Source organism: Amblyraja radiata, chromosome 5, assembly GCF_010909765.2.
Source record: "Amblyraja radiata isolate CabotCenter1 chromosome 5, sAmbRad1.1.pri, whole genome shotgun sequence".
NCBI classification, from domain to species: Eukaryota; Metazoa; Chordata; class Chondrichthyes; order Rajiformes; family Rajidae; genus Amblyraja; species Amblyraja radiata.
Genome location: NC_045960.1, coordinates 115,250,955 through 115,269,958, shown reverse-complemented (window position 1 = coordinate 115,269,958; position 19,004 = coordinate 115,250,955). Strand labels below are relative to the sequence as shown.

The following is a 19,004-nucleotide window of genomic DNA, read 5'->3' as shown; positions in this document are numbered from 1 at the left end:
GTGGGTGGGTGAGATGAAGGAGAGGGAGTGGGTGAGGAAGGGAGGGGTGTGATGGGTGGGGGAGTGAGGGAGGGGGGGGGGGGGTGAGAGGGGGGGAAGGAGAGGAAGTGGGCGAGGGAGGGGTAGTGGGTGAGGGAGGGAGGGTGTGGGGGGGGGTTGACGAGGGAGGGGGGTGGGTGGGTGGTTGAGGGAGGGGTGGAGGTGGAGAGAGCATATGCGCATTGTGTATGGGGGTGCTTGGAGACATGTAATTATCTTTAATCAGACGGTGTACATTTCATTATTTATCCGTATACTGTACACTGTGGGCAGCTTGATTGTAAACACTTTCGCTAAATGGACAACACACAACAAAAGATGTTCAATGTATCGCGGTTCACGTGATAACAATAAACTAAACTAACAGTTTATGTAGCTGTTGTCAAAGCAATAGGTTGATAAAGGCAGACCGAGAGATTTCTGTTATAAAACATAACACTGAAATTATCCCGGCAGCATCCGCATGGATTCAACCCGGATCAGGTCAGAACTGACACCAATAGAACATAGAACAGGAACAGACCCTTCGGCCCAATTGGTGCCGACCATGATACCAAGTTAATCTAAAGGTAATCCAAGTTAAAGATGAGGTACGAAGGTACGAAGGGCAGAATGGCCTACTCCTGCACCTATTTTCTATGTATCTGTGTATCTATGTAAAATAGCCAAGAATATAAAGGAAGATAGTAAAAGCTTCTTTAGGTATGTGAAGAGGAAAAAATTAGTTAAGACCAAAGTTGGACCCTTGAAGACCGAAAATGGTGAATTTATTATGGGGAACAAGGAAATGGCAGATGAGTTGAACAGGTACTTTAGATCCGTCTTCACTGAGGACACAAACAATCTTCCTGATATAGTAGTGGCCAGAGGATCTGGGGTGACAGAGGAACTGAAGGAAATCCACATTAGGCAGGAAATGGTGTTGGGTAGACTGATGGGACTGAAGGCTGATAAATCCCCAGGGCCTGATGGTCTGCATCCCAGGGTACTTAAGGAAGTGGCTCTAGAAATCGTGGATGCATTGGTGATCATTTTCCAATGTTCTATAGACTCAGGATCAGTTCCTGTGGATTGGAGGGTAGCTAATGTTATCCCATTTTTTAAGAAAGGCAGGAGAGAGAAACGGAATTATAGACCAGTTAGCCTGACGTCGGTGGTGGGGAAGATGCTGGAGTCAATTATAAAAGATGAGATAGCCGAACATTTGGATAGCAGTAACATGATCGGTCCGAGTCAGCATGGAATTACAAAGGGGAAATCATGCTTGACTAATCTTCTGGAATTTTTTGAAGATGTAACTAGGAAAATGGACAAGGGAGATCCAGTGGATGTAGTGTACCTGGACCTTCAGAAAGCATTTGATAAGGTCCCACATAGGAGATTAGTGGGCAAAATTAGGGCACATGGTATTGGGGGTAGAGTGCTGACATGGATAGAGAAGTGGTTGGCAGACAGGAAACAAAGAGTAGGGATTAACGGGTCCCTTTCAGAATGCCAGGCAGTGACTAGTGGGGTACCGCAAGGCTCGGTGCTGGGACCGCAGCTATTTACAATATAAATTAATGATTTAGATGAAAGGATTCAAAGTAACATTAGCAAATTTGCAGATGACACAAAGCTGGGTGGCAGTGTGAACTGTGAGGAGGATGCTATGAGAATGCAGGGTGACTTGGACAGGTTAGATGAGTGGGAGGATGCATGTCAGATGCAGTTTAATGCAGATAAATGTGAGGTTATCCACTTTGGTGGCAAAAACAGGAAGGTAGATTATTATCTAAATTGTTTCAAATTGGGAAAGGGGGAAGTACAACGGGATCTGGGGGTCCTTGTTCATCATTCAATGAAAGTAAACATGCAGGTTCAGCAGACAATGAAGAAAGCGAACAGCATGTTGGCCTTCATAACAATAAGAGTTGAGTATAGGAGCAAAGATGTCCTCATGCAGTTGTACAGGGCCCTAGTGAGACCACACCTGGAGTATTGTGTGCAGATTTGGTCCCCTAATTTGAGGAAGGATATTCTTGCTATTGAGGGAGTGCAGCGTAGGTTCACAAGGTTAATTCCCGGGATGGCGGGACTGTCATATGCTGAGAGAATGGAGCAGCTGGGCTTGTACACTCTGGAGTTTAGAAAGACGAGGGGGAATCTTATTGAAACATATAAGATTATTAAGGGTTTGGACACGCTAGAGGCAGGAATCATGTTCCCGGTGTTGGGGGAGTCCTGAACCAGGGTCCACAGTTTAAGAATAAGGGGTAAGCCATTTAGAAAGGAGATGTGGAAACACTTTTTCTCACAGAGAGTTGTGAGTGTGGAATTCTCTGCCTCAGAGGGCGGTGGTGGACGGTTCTCTGGATACTTTCAAGAGAGAGCTAGATAGGGTTCTTAAAGATAGCAGAGTCAGGGGATATGGGGAGAAGGCAGGAACGGGGTACTGATTGGGGAACGATCAGCCATGATCACATTGAATGGTGGTGCTGGCTTCAAGGGCCGAATGGCCTACTTCTAATGTCTATTGTCTAATCTCCTCTGTCTGTCTAAAGTGTCTCAAACACCACTATCATCTCTGCCTCTACCACCACCCCTGGCAGCGCGTTCCCGGCCCCCACCACCAGGGGCGACACGGTAAAGTTGTTGCCTTACAACGCCAGAGACACGGGTTCGATCCCGACCACGGGCGCAAAGAGTGGCGCCTCGTACCTCGCTTGTGGCAGCACAGATTTCAATATCTCAGAGACAGCTCCAAGGATCCCGTACCCCGGTCCATTCGCATCCAGCCCTGTGCACAGGAGAGGGATTCACTATCCTCTACCAGGTGTGGATGGAAAAAAGGCGGCGTGGACACTCGTTCTTCATCACAGGCGGTGAATTTCATCACTCTCACCAACAACTCGAAGCTGCGACAGAGTTCATTTATTGACGAAGGAATGAAAAAATACAAACAAATTACTGGAGGCTGCACAAGCGAATGCACTGATGTATTGACATCGATTTGTAGCTGAAGGTGAGGACAGGGTTGTCTCTGCTGAAGCCCAATTCCCACCCGAGGCGCTCGGCGCGATGGTTATGGATATATTCAGGAGGAACTGCAGATGCTGTTTGACACAGAGAGACACAGAGTGCTGGAGTAACTCAGCGGGTCAGGCAGCATCTGTGGAGAACATGGATAGGTGACGTTTCACAGAGTGCTGGAGTAACTCAGCGGGTCAGGCAGCATCTGTGGAGAACATGGAATTACTGCAGCACTTGTGTCTTTATAGTTGTGAGTTTGTTCGCGGCAATGATCCATGTTGTTGAAACGTTGCAACAGTCTTGAACTGATAGATATCCGATAGTATGAAACCACATTGTCAATAAGGGCTGAGTCTAGTCAATGTGTACATCAGCATAGACTGTTGCCTCATGATTATTGTTCTCCCTGCTTGAAGGACGGGCACAGTCTGAAACCTTAAAGTTTAGGGTTGCGTGGATGACAAATTCACCGCTCTGTTGAGAAAATGAACAATGTGAATACTAATTACTTTCTTCAGCCTACGCTGGCAAGGCTAAGAAGACACGTGGGGTATACTTGCTTGTCATAGGTTGGGGAATTGAATGTAGAGTCAGCAAGTCATGATGCAACTACAATACTTCAGTTAGGCGGCAGTCGCAGTCCCATTACAGGAGCAATGTGGGTGCAGAGAGGGGCGATGCCTGGATTAGGGGGTGTTCGCTACATGGAGAGATTGGACAGACTTGGATTGGGTGTTTTTGGAACATTGGACATTGCGGGGAGACATGATATAAGGATATAAAATTATGAAAGGCATAAATAGGAGAACCTTAGTTAGAACCTTATTTCCAGGAAGACCAATATGTCTAAGGTGACAGGAAACGTTGACATGATATGTTCGCGGTGCTATTTACACAGAGGGTGGTGGTGGTGGTAACGCTACAGGGGGTGGTGTTTGAGGTAGATACGATAGTGGTGCTTAAGAGACTCTTGTACAGGCTGATGGTTGGAATGGAGTTATTGTGTATGGATTATATACAGGTAGATACGAGTTGATCTAGGCATCATGTTCAGGACAGATATTGTGGGCCAAAGTGCCTGTTCCTGTGCTGTATTTTTCTATGTTCCGTGTTAGACAATAGGTGCAGGAGTAGGCCATTTGGCCCTTCAAGCCAGCAACACCATTCAATGTGATCATGGCTGATCATCCCCAATCAGTACCCCGTTCCTGCCTTCTCCCCATATTCCCTGACTCCGCTATCTTTAAGAGCCCTATCTAGCTCTCTCTTAAAAGTATCCAGAGAACCGGCCTCCACCACCCTCTGAGGCAGAGAATTCCACAGACTCACAACTCTCTGTGAGAAAAAGTGTTTCCTCGTCTCCGTTCTAAATGGCTTACTCCTTATTCTTAAACTGTGGCCCCTGGTTCTGGACTCCCCCAACATCGGGAACATGTTTCCTGTCTCTAGCGTGTCCAAACCTTTAATAATCTTATATGTTTCAATAAGATCCCCTCTCATCTCCACAGTGTGTTCTGTGCTCTAACCCCGGACTGAGCATGTACGAGGCGCTGAGCATCAGAACTACACCTAACCCCAACCTGCATTATCATGGCCCGGCACATCCCTCGCTCTGCCATTGTAAGGGCCCACAGGATGAACCCTGGGTCCATGAGGATCGTGGGAGGAGGTGCCAGGGGCAGAGCCGAGCTCAGACCAGAGAGAGTGAACCCGTTGGTGAGGTGCCCCAGGCAGGAGACAAAGGTCACTGGCAGCATCAATATCAATGGTCAGCCGAGTGACACCTGCCGCATTTGGCCCATATCCCGCTAAAGCTTTCATACCCATGTGCCTGTCCAAATGTCAAAGGTCATAGGGTCATAAAAATAGTAGAATTAGACCATTCTGCCCATCTAGTCTACCCCGCCATTCAATCATGGCTGATCTATCTCTCCCTCCTAACCCCATTCTCCTGCCTTCTCCCCATAACCTCTGACACCCGTACTAATCAAGAATCTATCGATCTCGGCCTTAAAAATATCCACTATCTAGGCCTCCACAGCCGTCTGTGGCAACAAATTCCACAGATTCACCACCCGCTGACTAATGAAATTCCTCCTCATCTATTTCCTAAAGGAACGTTCTTTAATTCTGAGGCTCTCTGGTCCTAGACTCTCCCACTAGTGGAAACATCCTCTCCACATCCACTATCCAAGCCTTTCACTATTCTGTATGTTTCAACGAGGTCCCCCCTTTTAAATGTTGTTATTATACCAGCCTCGACTACCTCCTCTGGCAGCTCGTTCCATACACCCATCACCCTCTGTGGAAAGTCTGTCTATCGGGTTCTTATTAAATATTTCCCTTCGGACCTTAAACCTATGTTACCCCATTATTGACCTCTGTTTAAAAGACTCTGTGCATTCATACAATCTATTCCCCTCATGATCATATACACCTCAATAAGATCATCCCTCTTCCTCATGCGCTCCAAGGAATATAGTCCAAACCTGTCCACCCTCCCTGTAGCTCAGAACCTCGAGTCTGGTGAATCTTCTCTGCCCCCTTTCTTCCTACAACAGAGTGACCAAGGCTGAACACAATATTCCAAATGTGACCTCGCCAATGTCCTGTACAGCGGTCTATATTCAACAGCACCCTCTAAGCCACACACCATCCTGACTTCTACATACATTGCTGGTGCCGCCTCCGAAGCCCACATCCCCTAATAACATCTACAGATATTTCTGCTTTGAAATCTAATTGATATTAGATCTAAACACCAGCGAGTACAGGCCCAGCACTCATTATAGTTTAACCTACGCATTCCTGGAATCATTCTTGTAAACCTCCTCTGGACCCGCTCCAGAGGCAGCACATTCTTCCTTAGATATGGGGCCCAAAATAGGTCACAATATTCCAAATGCGGCCTGACCAGCACCTTATAGAGCCTCAACATTATATTCCTGTTTTTGAATACATGCCCTCTTGAAAAATCATTGGGGTTGTGTTTACGTATAATGTAACCTAACCTGATTATATAGCATGCAAAGCAAAGCTTTTAACTGTCCCTCGGTTAAAAGATTGAGGGGGGATCTTATAGAAACTTACAAAATTCTTAAGGGGTTGGACAGGCTAGATGCAGGAAGATTGTTCCCGATGTTGGGGAAGTCCAGAACAAGGGGTCACAGTTTCAGGATAAGGGGGAAATCTTTTAGGACCGAGATGAGAAACACATTTTTCACACAGAGAGTGGTGAATCTCTAGAATTCTCTGCCACAGAAGGTAGTTGAGGCCAGTTCATTGACTATATTTAAGAGGGAGTTAGATGTGGCCCTTGTGGCTAAACGGATCAGGGGGTATGGAGAGAAGGCAGGTACAGGATACTGAGTTGGATGATCAGCCATGATCATATTGAATGGCGGTGCAGGCTCGAGGGGCCGAATGGCCTACTCCTGCATCTATTTTTTTTAAATGTTTCTATATATACAGTATATCGCGACCGGGCGCTACATTATACATGCCAACATACCTTCTCTGGGAAAGAGCTCACTTCTTCCTTTGTGCCTGAATTTACAAAAATAAATGAGAGTAAGTGTTACGTTGGTGACTTTCATTCGAACCCACATAAACACCCGGATTCTTAGACATATTGTAAATATCTTGAGCAAAGCGGGTATTTGTTATTTTCAGAAACTATTAAAATGTAATGTCCAAACTGTACAGGGTAGTGGCTGCCGTGCATCAGCCTCTAACCCTAACCAGAGACACCGGCTACAACCCCGGCCTCCGGCGCGCCTGTCTGTGTGAAGTCTGCGTGTCCCTGTTGGTTTACAGCGGATGCGCCGATCTCCAGCGGGCCAGGTGTAAATTGTTCCTGACTGCGTGGGTGAGAGGCAGAAACGCGGGGTGAGGTTCACCAGGCAGGTAAGCATAGATCTGAGGGGGCAAAGTGGGTCGGGGGTGGGAGGGATAGACAGTAGAAACAAAGAACTGCAGGTGCCGGTTTACAAAACAAGACACGATGTGCTGGAGTAACTCCGCGGGTCTGGCAGTATCTCTGGAGAACGTGGGTGGATGACGTTTCAGATCAGGACCCTTCTTCAGGCTGATTGTGATGGGATAGTTCTGTGATCCAGCGGAGACGATGGGCCGAAATGGCCTCACCTATCAAATACAGAAATAATGGTGCGTGTCTACAGGGCATTCAATCTTTCAATGGCTGCAAATGCTCCATTCTCGCCAGTGAAAGCGGATATCACCTGTTTATTGAAGGGTTGACATCAACTGGCCAACAACGAAATCAACAAGAATCAACAAGCAACCATCTCCGTGTTCCGCTCCGGACACCAAGATGAGCGAGGAATCAGAATCAGAATCATCCAACAATCTGTATTCACCTCACGACGTGGATATTTCCATCACGTTACGCGCTTCGGTCTTTGAGGCCACAAGGCCCATCGGAAAGTATAACAAAACTGATACGAATTCCTTGCATATCTGCGCACTCGGCAGCAACTGATGTAATTGACAAGGTGCCTTTACTACTGTTGAAGCTTCGAAATACAGCCAATCCGGAAATACCTCTCGGTGAAGGAAACCCCGGAGAAAGTTGTTGAATCCAAGAGGAAAAAAAAGGAACCATTCTTGGTTCCAAGGCACCTGAACCCGTAAAACAATCTGTCCAGCGGTTCAGGAGAAGGAGAGGGGGAGGGTGAGAGAAAGGGAGGGAGGGAGAGAGAGAGAGATGGGGAGAGGGAGATAGAGGGGGAGAGCGTGTGTGAAAGAGTGTGTGTGAGTGAGACCGATAAGGGAGAGAAAGACACAGATAGAAATAGGGTGGGAGGAAGGAGGAGAATGAAAGAAAGGGGTAACTTTTTCACACAAAGGGTGGTGGGTGTATGGAACAAGCTGCCAGAGGAGGTAGTTGAGGCTGGGACCGTCCCATTGTTTAATAAACAGTTAGACAGGTAGATGGATAGGACAGGTTTGGAGGGATATGGACAAAATGCGGGCAGGTGGGACTAGTGTAGCTGGGACATGTTGGCCGGTGTGGGCAAGTTGGGCTGATGGGCCTGTTTCCACACTGTATCACTCTATGACTAGTGTAGCTGGGACATATTGGGCGGTGTGGGCAAGTTGGGCTGAAGGACCTGTTTCCACACTGTATCACTCTATGATTCTATGACTAGTGTAGCTGGGACATGTTGGGCGGTGTGGGCATGTTGGGTTGAAGGGCCTGTTTCCACACTGTATCACTCTATGAAAGTAGAAAACAAGCCAATTCCCGCAGATCTGCAACAATTCACGTGCAGCCGACGCCGCTCACTTACCATCAACCCGCCGTCTGCTTCTCTTCATCATCGCTATGGTGACGGTGACCACCACGAGCAGGACTGACACCAGTGCCCCTACAGTAATGTAGATCACAGTGGTCGCAAAAGCAGCTCCTGTAAATGACCCAGAGGGTTGGGGAATTAGAGGCATAGACAAGGCAACATACACGTCTGTACTGACTAGACCATGTGTGAGATACGGAGCGGGACTAATGAGCTTTTGTTTAAGAAGTGCCTGAAGGGCAAGCCAGGGAATTAGAGGCCGGTTAGATGGACATGGTTGGTGGAAAGTTACTGAGGGGATCCTGCGGGACAGCATCGAACTGAAAAGGCAAAGGCCAGATCAGAGATAACCCATTAGTGCCTGGGAAATTGTGTCTCTCAACATCGGATAGGGTGACTTTATGGAACAAGCTGCCGAAAGAAATGGGAGAGACGGTGATAATTGCAATAATTAGAAGGCGGGATCACAAAGAGGAAAGAGTTAGATGGATCTGCGCCAAACGCTGGCAATGGGACTGGCTCCAGGTGGCATCTAGGGCGGCATGGTCCAAGGTGGGCAGAAAGTCACGTTCCACATAGTATGGCTCTATCACACACACACACACACACACACACACACACACACACACACACACACACACACACACACACACACACACACACACACACAAACACACACACATACACACATACACACACACGGTTTTCATCACCACCACAAGTCCCCCTAAGCAGATAGCACCACACAGATATTCTCAACACCCAGCAAGAATCATGTCGATACTACCCGCACTGTAGGTGATGATTTGTGCGGCGATGTACCTGCACTGGTTGAATCTGCTTCTTTGACCACAACTGTGACTTTTCCGCTTCCTTTGCCGAGGGCATTAGTTGCATCGCACACCCACGTGCCATTGAGGGAATAGTCGACGTGTGTTATCAACAAACAGTCGCCTTTGGTTTCCACATTCGGCGGCAACGGGCCTGTGGACCTGCATTCAAAGCAACAAATCTCTTTGATATCAAAGCCTGGCACCTGACAAATGACAGATTCATCTCCGTTTACATCACGTGTAATCACATCCATCCTATAGTGCGGCGCTCACAACTGTACACAGTTCAAGGGTTATGTACAGAAACAGCCCCATCGGCGCCTTCTTGTTGGGCAGCAGCACTTATCCCACAGGCTCGCTTATGCTCGCATCCTTCGATGCCTTGCTTACTCAAATGAGTTTTTAAATGCTCCTAAAGGTGGTGATTGTGCCGGATTCTAACACCTCCTCTGGCAGCGCACACAGATATCAAGCTTCCTCTGTGTCAAATATAAACTCGTAAATCTCTTTTGAAAGTACATCACTCTCAGGTTAGACATGTTCCTTCTTGTTCCTCTCATCCGCATAACAGGGAAACGACTGTGACTGTCTACCCCATCCATGCCCTATCAGGTCGCTCACAAACTTCCTTCATCCTTGGAAAAATACGGCCAGCCTCTTAAATCACTCCTCACAACTAAAGTTCTCCAAGTAAACTGCACTCTAGTCTATGTCGTCACATCCTTCCTACAATGTGGCGACCAGAGCTGAGCACAAAATCAAACAAGCACACGCTGGTAGAAACAAGGGACTAAAAAGGTTGGTTACACAAAAGGACACAAACTGCATCAGTAACTCAGCGGGTCAGGGAGCATCTGGGGGCGTTTCAGGTCAGGACCCTTCTTCAGACAGATTGGGATTCTTCAGAAAGGTCCCGACCCAAAACGTCACCTATCCATGTTCTCCACAGATGCTGCCTGACCCGCTGAGTTACTCCAGCACCGTGTGTCCTTGAGTGTACCATGCCACAACTCCAGGTAAACATTGTACCAGTGTCTGAACATTGTCTGACGAAGGGTTTCGGGCCGAAACGTTGCCTATTTCCTTCACTCCATAGATGCTGCTGCACCCGCTGAGTTTCTCCAGCATTTTTGTGTAACTTCGATTTTCCAGCATCTGCAGTTCCTTCTTAAAAACATTGAACCAGTGCAGATATTAAACTTGTGTACAAATGATGCTAATAAAACATGCATCCAGCAATCTGACCTGAGGACCACAAATCGCACTCCCTCCAAATAGGTGTCTGTGACCACAGACTCTCTGAATCGCTGGCTCTGGCTCCAGGCGCTCCAAATTGCTGCCTGTAGTTACAGTCATGAACAGCTGGCTGTACCCACAGGCGCTCCGAATGGCTGCCTGAAATTTCAGACTGTGAATCGTTTGCTGTAAATGCAGACTCCCAATCACTCGCTGTAACCGTGGACTCGCCGAAAGCTTGTCAGTCACTGCACGGTCTCCAGATCACTGGCTAACTACAGGGGTCACTCCCCGCCTCTCGGAAACGAGCCAAGCAGGATATCCTTAGGAACTGATTAAAAAAATAAAACGAAATGTTTAAGAAAGAACTGCAGATGCTGGAAAAATCGAAGGTAGACAAAAATGCTGGAGGAACTCAGCGGGTGAGGCAGCATCTATGGAGCGAAGAAATAGGTGATGTTTCAGGTCGAGACCCTTCTTCAGTCTGATGCTGTTTCACCCGCTGAGTTTCTCCAGCATTTGTGTCTACCTAAGAAATAAAACGAGAAACAAAGAAACAGGAAGAAAATGTCGCTTTCTGTAAAGGTTTTGTTCCGTATTGATGGAGATTGCTAAAGGATGGTGATGTTTTGCTGTTTATTATACCCTTGGTCAGGTGTGTAATTGTATAGATTAGTTGGTGGAACAAAGACCAGTCACCTACAATGTCCAGCGGTAGCTGGTAACGGGAGGGCTCGCCCTGGCAAGGCAGGCCAAGCGATGTCCGGAACTGCCCACGTACCAATTCCCATCATATCCGGCAATGGTGACTTCTGGTGGGTCTGATAACAAAAACCACACAATGAGTTAACGTCGAGAAGTCGGTACTAACAAATTATAAAAAATGCAAAATACTGCAATTGGTAGATAAGCGAAAGGTTGATTCAGCCGGGGGGAAAACCTGTCCACGAGTTTGTAGTTTGTTTATAAAGCAACAAACATGGGAATATTGTGAAGAAAAAGATAAAAGCCATAGAGTCATAAAGTTATACAGCGCGGATAGAGGCCATCCATGCCGGCCAAGATTCGTTCCTGAGCTCACATCTATCCGTTTGCCAGTATCCCTCTAAATCTGTCCTATCAATGTATATTTTCAAATGTTTCTTAATTGTTGCATCGTCCCAGCCTCAACCATCTCCCCTGGCAGCTCGTTCCATTCACCCGCCATCCTCTGTGTGAAAAACGTTGTCTCTCGGGTTGCTACTAAATCTTCCCGCTCTCACCTTAAACCCATGTCCTCTGATTCTCAATTCCCCTACTCTGGACAACAGACACGGTGCGCCTACACGATCTATTCCTCTCGTGATTGTATACACCTCTATAAGATCACCGTTCAGACCTGCGCTCCAAGGAATAAAGTCCTCGCCTATTCTACCTCTCCCTCGAGTCCTGGCAACATCCTCGTAAATCTTGTCAGTCGTGGCCGGAATATGAGAATTATATTGGGGCGGAAGCAGAGGGTTGAACCAGGATGGCGGGCTCCACTGTTTGGGGATAATGTACTGGTCTGGATTATGGGACAGACGTCAGCATGGGTGGTGAGCAACGCGCCAGTTTATCGTTGACTCAGGGAGAGCATATAATAATAATAATACATTTTATTTATGGGCGCCTTTCAAGAGTCTCAAGGACACCATATGCGAGGTGGGAGCTGATATTTAATGTCTATCAGCAGTTATGGCGACATTCGCTGGCTGTGTTAGCTTGGCGACTCTGTGGTCAATGCTGAGTCTGCAGGGGTGGGTCATGGGGACATGGTCAAGCTACCCGCAGAATGTGACAGTGTGTGTGTGCGTGTGCGGTCAGTTGACAGGTATTGAATGTTCTAAACAGCAGAAGGAAACCGCTATTGGTGTTCATGCCCATTATATCAGGATGCCTGCAGGTTCATGTGTAGGTGACGCAGGCAGTTAGGGGGATGTGTTTAATGCGGGGTGACTTGGGCGCGATAGAGCTCACCCATTCATGAAATTCTTGGGCATTCTTGCTATTGAGGGAGTGCAGCGTAGGTTTACAAGGTTAATTCCCGGGATGGCGGGACTGTCATATGCTGAGAGAATGGAGCAGCTGGGCTTGTACACTCTGGAGTTTAGAAGGATGAGAGGAGATCTCATTGAAACATATAAGATTGTTAAGGGCTTCGACACGCTAGAGGCCGGAAACATGTTCCCGATGTTGGGGGAGTCCAGAACCAGGGGCACAGTTTAAGAATAAGGGGTAACCCATTTAGAACGGAGACGAGGAAACACTTTTTCTCACAGAGAGTTGTGAGTCTGTGGAATTCTCTGCCTCAGAGGGCGGTGGAGGCCGGTTCGCTGGATACTTTCAAGGGAGAGCTAGATAGGGCTCTTAAAAATAGCGGAGTCGGGGGATATGGGGAGAAACATAGAAACATAGAAAATAGGTGCAGGAGTAGGCCATTCGGCCCTTCGAGCCTGCACCGCCATTCAATATGATCATGGCTGATCATCCAACTCAGTATCCTGTACCTGCCTTCTCTCCATACCCTCTGATCCCCTTAGCCACAAGGGCCACATCTAACTCCCTCTTAAATATAGCCAATGAAGACAGGAAGACAGGAGAAGGCAGGAACGGGGTACTGATTGGGGATGATCAGCCATGATCACATTGAATGGCGGTGCTGGCTCGAAGGGCCGAATGGCCTACTCCTGCACCTATTGTCTAACTCTGCGTGGAGTTTTGGTCTGAAGTCCCTACCGGCCGGAAGTAGACTTGTGACAGAGAGAGTTCCCCACATTTATTCCTGCGAATACGGAGAAGAAACTGACATTTTACCCACGATCTCATTTGAGGGACACGAATAGATATCTTCAGACGAATGTTTGAGACTTTTAAGTGCCCACCGTACAGGTGAGAATTTGGAGGTAAATCTGCCGACTTGGAAGAACATGTCCCTGGATGTGAAGGGAATGCAGGGGTGAGGCGCTATCGGCCGCCATCCTGACCAATGCCAGGACTAGAGCCTTTCAGTTACAGGTAGAGGTTGGACAGACTTGGGGTGTTTTCCATGGAATATCGGTTGAGCGGACACTAGATAGAAGTATATTAAATCAGCCATGATCATATTGAATGGCGGTGCAGGCTCGAAGGGCAGAATGGCCTAATTCCTGCACCTATTTTCTATGTTTCTAAATTACGAGGGGCATAGGCAGGGTAGACATTCAGAGCCTTTCCCTCAGGGTGGAGAAGCCCAACACTAGAGAGCACAGTTATAAGGTGAGAGCTGGGAAGTTTAATGAAGATGTAAAGATGGGGCAAGTATTGTTTACACTCGTGGTGGGGTCTGGAACACATTGCCAGGGGTGGTGGTGGAGGCAGATACCATATTGCCGATTAAGAAGCTTTTAGATCGGCACATGGAAGTACAGGGGATGAAGGGATATGGATCATGTACAGGCAGACGAGATCAGCTTAAGTAGGCACCATGCTGGGCGCGGACAATGTGGGCCGGGTCCAGTGCTGTCCTATGCTCTAGTGACAGGGGGGTGCGAGAGACCGGCGGCCTGACACACTGACCTCCTTCCGACATCCTCACCTCACTCCATGCTCCCAGCTTCTCCTGATGGGCTAGTTTATACTAGTCCGCACTCTCCCACTCACTAAACTCCGGCGTCGCAGTTCCTGACTCAAGAAGTCCTGGCCTCCGTCAATACTTCTAATGTACTGACAGCATGAAATGTTTTTGTTAACGTCTAATTGACAACAGCAACGTCCCCTGGTGCACCATGCAAGGGTCAGAACTAGGCATCACGCTTCTCTAATGCACAAGAAATAAACAATGGGACATTGAGTATAAGAGTCCGGAAGTCATGACGCACCTTTATGGTACTTGGTCAGGCCGTATTTGGGGCAGAGCGTGCAGTTGTGGTCGCCCCATTACAGGAAGGGTGTGGAGGGTTTGGAGACGGTGCAGAGGACGTTTACCCGAATTATGCCTGGATTAGGGGCTATTAGCTACACGGAGAGGTGGGAAATTGCAACCTTTACGTGGTCCGCCCTGTTTCAACAAATGCAATCAACTTGACGTGCACATCAAATAAGATCAAATAGAACAAGTTGTCCTACACCTTTAGGCTGTGCACGCCACACGGAAGAAGAAGGAGCTACACGGAGAGGATAGACAAACTTCCAGTGTTTTCTTTAGAACCCAGGAGATTGAGTGGAGACCTGACGTCAAATCCCCAGAGGAAAAGATAGAGTAGACAGTCAGAACATTTGTCTCAGAATGGAAAAGTCAAAGACTTACTGGAAACTTTAATGTAAGTTTAAATGAGAGGAGTGGGGCAAGTTTATTTACACAAAGGGTGGTGTGTGCATGGAACGCATTGCCAGAGGTGGCGGTGGAGGCAGACACCATAGTGGCGTTTAAGCGGTTTTTAGATCGGCACATGGACATGCAGGGAATGGAGGGATATGGATCACGTGCAGGCGGAAGAGATTGGTTTCACAACACCATATTTGGTACAGACACTGTGGTTTTGAAGGGATCTTTCCTTTCCCTTGCACCTGACCTCCCAAAGTGTAACACCTCGCACTTGCTCAGACTAAACCCCAGCTGCCTTTTCCGCTGCTTTCTGTAGGTGCTCCCGTGTGGGACAGCTCTGTTCTCAAACAGTGATGTTTCACGGTATATTTCGCACTATGTAACCCGACAAGACTTACAGCGAACAGATAATGTCACAGTCAAGTTGATCACATCCGTGAAGGTTTTGTGCGTGACAAGGCAGGTGACGTTCTTGCCATCGTCCACACTGGTGGGTCTCAGTCTGTATTGGCTGACTACAGTCACCGTCCCGTCCGCATGTCCAGTCTCCGTGACGGTGACTGTTCCTGCATCGCTCCCACTCCATGCCACCTGTGCAGCCGGTTTGCCACTGGCCGCTGTACAATTGGCGACGGGAACTTCTGACAACGAGGTGTCCACAGGCACCGAGATCGCCTCAGTCAAAGGCCTCGCTAGGACAGAAGAATGGCATCGAGTAACTGAACAGTTCAAACCCACTCTGCAACTACCATGTAAATTCTCCACTTCCCTTCAGGGCACCTTTGTGAACCTTCCATCTGTGTTTATATCTTTCCCCAGGATGGGAATATCAAAGGTCATTAGATAGACAGAATCAGAAGAAAAGAGAAGAAAACGGAAAGTGGGGCAGCAACAACCATAGCCCGATCTGCCATCTGGAATTACATGTCGTGAATGTCGAAGAGCTATCAAAGCCAGGATTGGACTCATAACCCACCTGAGAGTCCATACAAACAACAGCAGGCAGACCATCACCCTCTACCTCCAGGGATCGCCACGACCACGATGGAAATATCAAAGACTAGATGGTATAATTAAGGTGCGAAAGGAAAAGTGTAAAAGAGATGTGCGGGCAATATTTTGTTTAATGCAGACGATAGCAAGTGCCTGGAACTTGCTGCTGGGGCCGGTGGTGATGAAGGCTGCGATCATAGTGGTTGATGAGCCTGTTGGATAGACACATGGACTTGTGGGAAGTGCAGGGATGTGATTATATTCAGGCAGATATGAGTTAGTCTTGGCATCATGTTGAGGGCCGAAGGGCCAGTACATGACCTGTACTTGTCTATGTTCTATGTAAATGCTCATGAGCGCTGATGAGGTTGAGGAATACTTGCATTTTCTGCAACATTTCGTCAAACCGGCCAATCCACAGTGGATTCGCCATTTTTGTAAAGTTCCCTTCCTGTTAAAAGATGGACCATGAAGGGAAGCGGTCTGTGCGTTTATACATGGCCAATGTGAGTGAGCATTGCTAGAATAACACAACACGGCCTATGGACAGCCATCATCCACCCATCCACAGCAGTCGCCCCCACATTCCACCAACGCACCCACACCCCACCCACCCACACTCCCACCCACCCCCACCCACCCCCACCTCACCCACTCCCCACCCACTCCCCACCGCCACCAACACCCCACCAACGCCCCCACATCCCACCAACGCCCCCACATCCCACCAACGCCCCCACATCCCACCAACGCCCCCACATCCCACCAACGCACACACACCCCACCAACGCCCCCACATCCCACCAACGCACACACACCCCACCAACACCCCACCGTGTTGGAAACAAAGGAGTGGTTTGATATTGAGGAGTCAATGTTGCATTATAATGGAGTTCCCCGGATCGAGTTAGTTTTGGAGAAGTGAAAGCCCGGAGCCCACTCTATTCTCGGTCCCGTGAGCCCAGTCAGTGCGGTGACCGGGCTCCAGTAACGCTGGTCCTTACCTAGAACCGACAGCCGTGTTTGGGACTCGTGCTTTCCGCTGGGGAACATGTTCACCTCACAGCTGTAAGCACCTTGGTCGGGCAGTTGTAAGGGCTTGATGCTCAGCGTGTAGTTAGGAGCCGTTACGTTGGTGAGCGTCACCCTGTCGATGGCAGCGGGGTAACTGGTGCCGAGTCGCGGGTTGTAAACGGCCAAGTTCACGTTGCCCTTCTCAGCTCGCTTCAACCAGGTCACTTGCACCAACCTTACGTCCCCCGCGTTGTAGGACAAGTAACACGGCAGCCTGACCTCATCCCCAGCGGTTCCAGTTATCAAATCCTCCACTTGAACGATTTGGGCGGCCAGAACTGTGGAACATAATTTGTTTTTTTAATTAATTGATTGCTGAAAACATGAATCAGTTGCTATCCAACCAGGTGGACTTTAAGAAAAGTTAGACAGGTACTTTAATAGGACAGGTTATGGGGCAAACGCGGGCAGGTGGGATCAGTGTAGATGGGGCATGTTGGCCGGTGTGGGCAAGTTGGGCCGAAGGGCCTGTTTCCACACTGTATCACTCTATGAGTCTATGCTGGAGTAACAGCTGGTGAGGCAGCATCTCTGGAGAACATGGATAGGTGACGATAAGCGACGTCGCCAGTGTGGGCAAGTATGGGCCGAAGGGCTGAATGTCTCTGACTCTACGATTTATTGTCCAAGACATCCCCCCATTAAATGTTTATTCGTGACATTTAAACTCACTCACACTTTAACGTTGCCAGAAGCTCTGAACCTACCTGTGAAATGTACGAGTTGAAACACGATGAAACGTAAGATAATCATTCCCGAGACCGCTGCTGCATCTGAATACAACGATGGTCCCAATCTGCTGAAGCCCAGTCTTGCAGCTCAGACTGTCTGCGGCGGCTGCATCTCAGTTCCGTGTGGCTAGGCTTCAGTGAGCAAGTGCAGAATGACCAGTCTCTGGCGCACAGCCAAACTCAGCGCAGATGGTGACGCTTCCATTGGCAGCCGGACCTTCATCTATCACCCCCCCCCCCCCCTCCCTCCCCGCCCCCCTCCCCCCGTCTGTCCCACCCCCACCTCGCTTCCTCTATCAGAATGAACAAGTTTCCCTCCACAAATGCGGCCTGACCCGACAAGTTCCTTCTTTTGTTCCAGAATTCAACACGTACCGTTCATGGTGTCTCCATTCTAAGATTCCGCAGACTGCTCAGAGAGAAGCGGGTTAAACAGAGACTGGTCTGTCGGCACCGGGCCTGTACTCACCGGGCCTGTACTCACTGGTGTTCAGAAGAATGAGGGGGGGCCTCATTGAAACATACAGAATAATCCTAATCTGAGGAAAGACATTCTTGCCATAGAGGGAGTACAGAGAAGGTTCACCAGACTGATTCCTGGGATGTCAGGACTTTCAAATGAAGAAAGACTGGATAGACTCGGTTTGTACTCGCTAGAATTTAGAAGATTGAGGGGGGATCTTATAGAAACCTACAAAATTCTTAAGGGGTTGGACAGGCTAGATGCAGGAAGATTGTTCCCGATGTTGGGGAAGTCCAGAACAAGGGGTCACAGTTTAAGTATAAGGGGGAAATCTTTTAGGACCGAGATGAGGAAAACTTTTTTCACACAGAGAGTGGTGAATCTCTGGAATTCTCTCCCGCAGAAGGTAGTTGAGGCCAGTTCATTGGCTATATTTAAGAGGGAGTTTGTGGCCCTTGTGGCTAAAGGGATCAGGGGGTATGGAGAGAAGGCAGGAACAGGATACTGAGTTGGATGATCAGCCATGATCATATTGAATGGCGGTGCAGGCTCAAAGGGCTGAATGGCCTACTCCTGCACATATTTTCTATGTTTCTATGTAATAGTGAAAGGCTTGGATTGAGTGGATGTGGCGAAGATATTTCTACTAGTGGGAGAGTCAAGGACCAGAGGCCATAGCCTCAGAATTAAAGGAAGGAGATGGGGAGAGATTTCTTTAGTCAGTGGGTGGTGAATCTGTGGAATTATTTGCAACAGAAGGCTGTGGAGGCCAAGTCAGTGGATATTTTTTAGGCAGAGATTGACAGACTCTTGATTAGTACCAATGTCAGAGGATATGGGTAGAAGGCAGGAGGATGGGGCTAGGAGGGAGAGATAGATCAGCCATGATTGAATGGCGGAGTAGACGTGATGGACCGAATGGCCTAATTCTGCTCCTTACACTTGACCTTATGAACAGCGAGCATTTGATCCGCATATTCA

The 19,004-nt window shown here is 48.3% G+C and overlaps 1 protein-coding gene across 1 annotated transcript; it reads right to left on the bottom strand.

Moving 5' to 3' along the window:
• Nucleotides 1–2,937: 2,937 nt before the first annotated feature.
• On the bottom strand, nucleotides 2,938–17,692 carry LOC116973720 (nectin-1-like). The gene is made up of 8 exons (XM_033022031.1): nucleotides 17,537–17,692; nucleotides 16,760–17,107; nucleotides 15,161–15,454; nucleotides 11,142–11,259; nucleotides 9,192–9,361; nucleotides 8,364–8,480; nucleotides 6,563–6,597; nucleotides 2,938–3,525 (listed from the first exon to the last, which is right to left on the bottom strand). Exons 1-8 carry the CDS (start codon nucleotides 17,580–17,582, stop codon nucleotides 3,406–3,408), a joined length of 1,248 nt encoding a protein of 415 aa, XP_032877922.1. The 5' UTR covers nucleotides 17,583–17,692; the 3' UTR covers nucleotides 2,938–3,405.
• Between the last annotated feature and the right edge of the window lie 1,312 nt (nucleotides 17,693–19,004).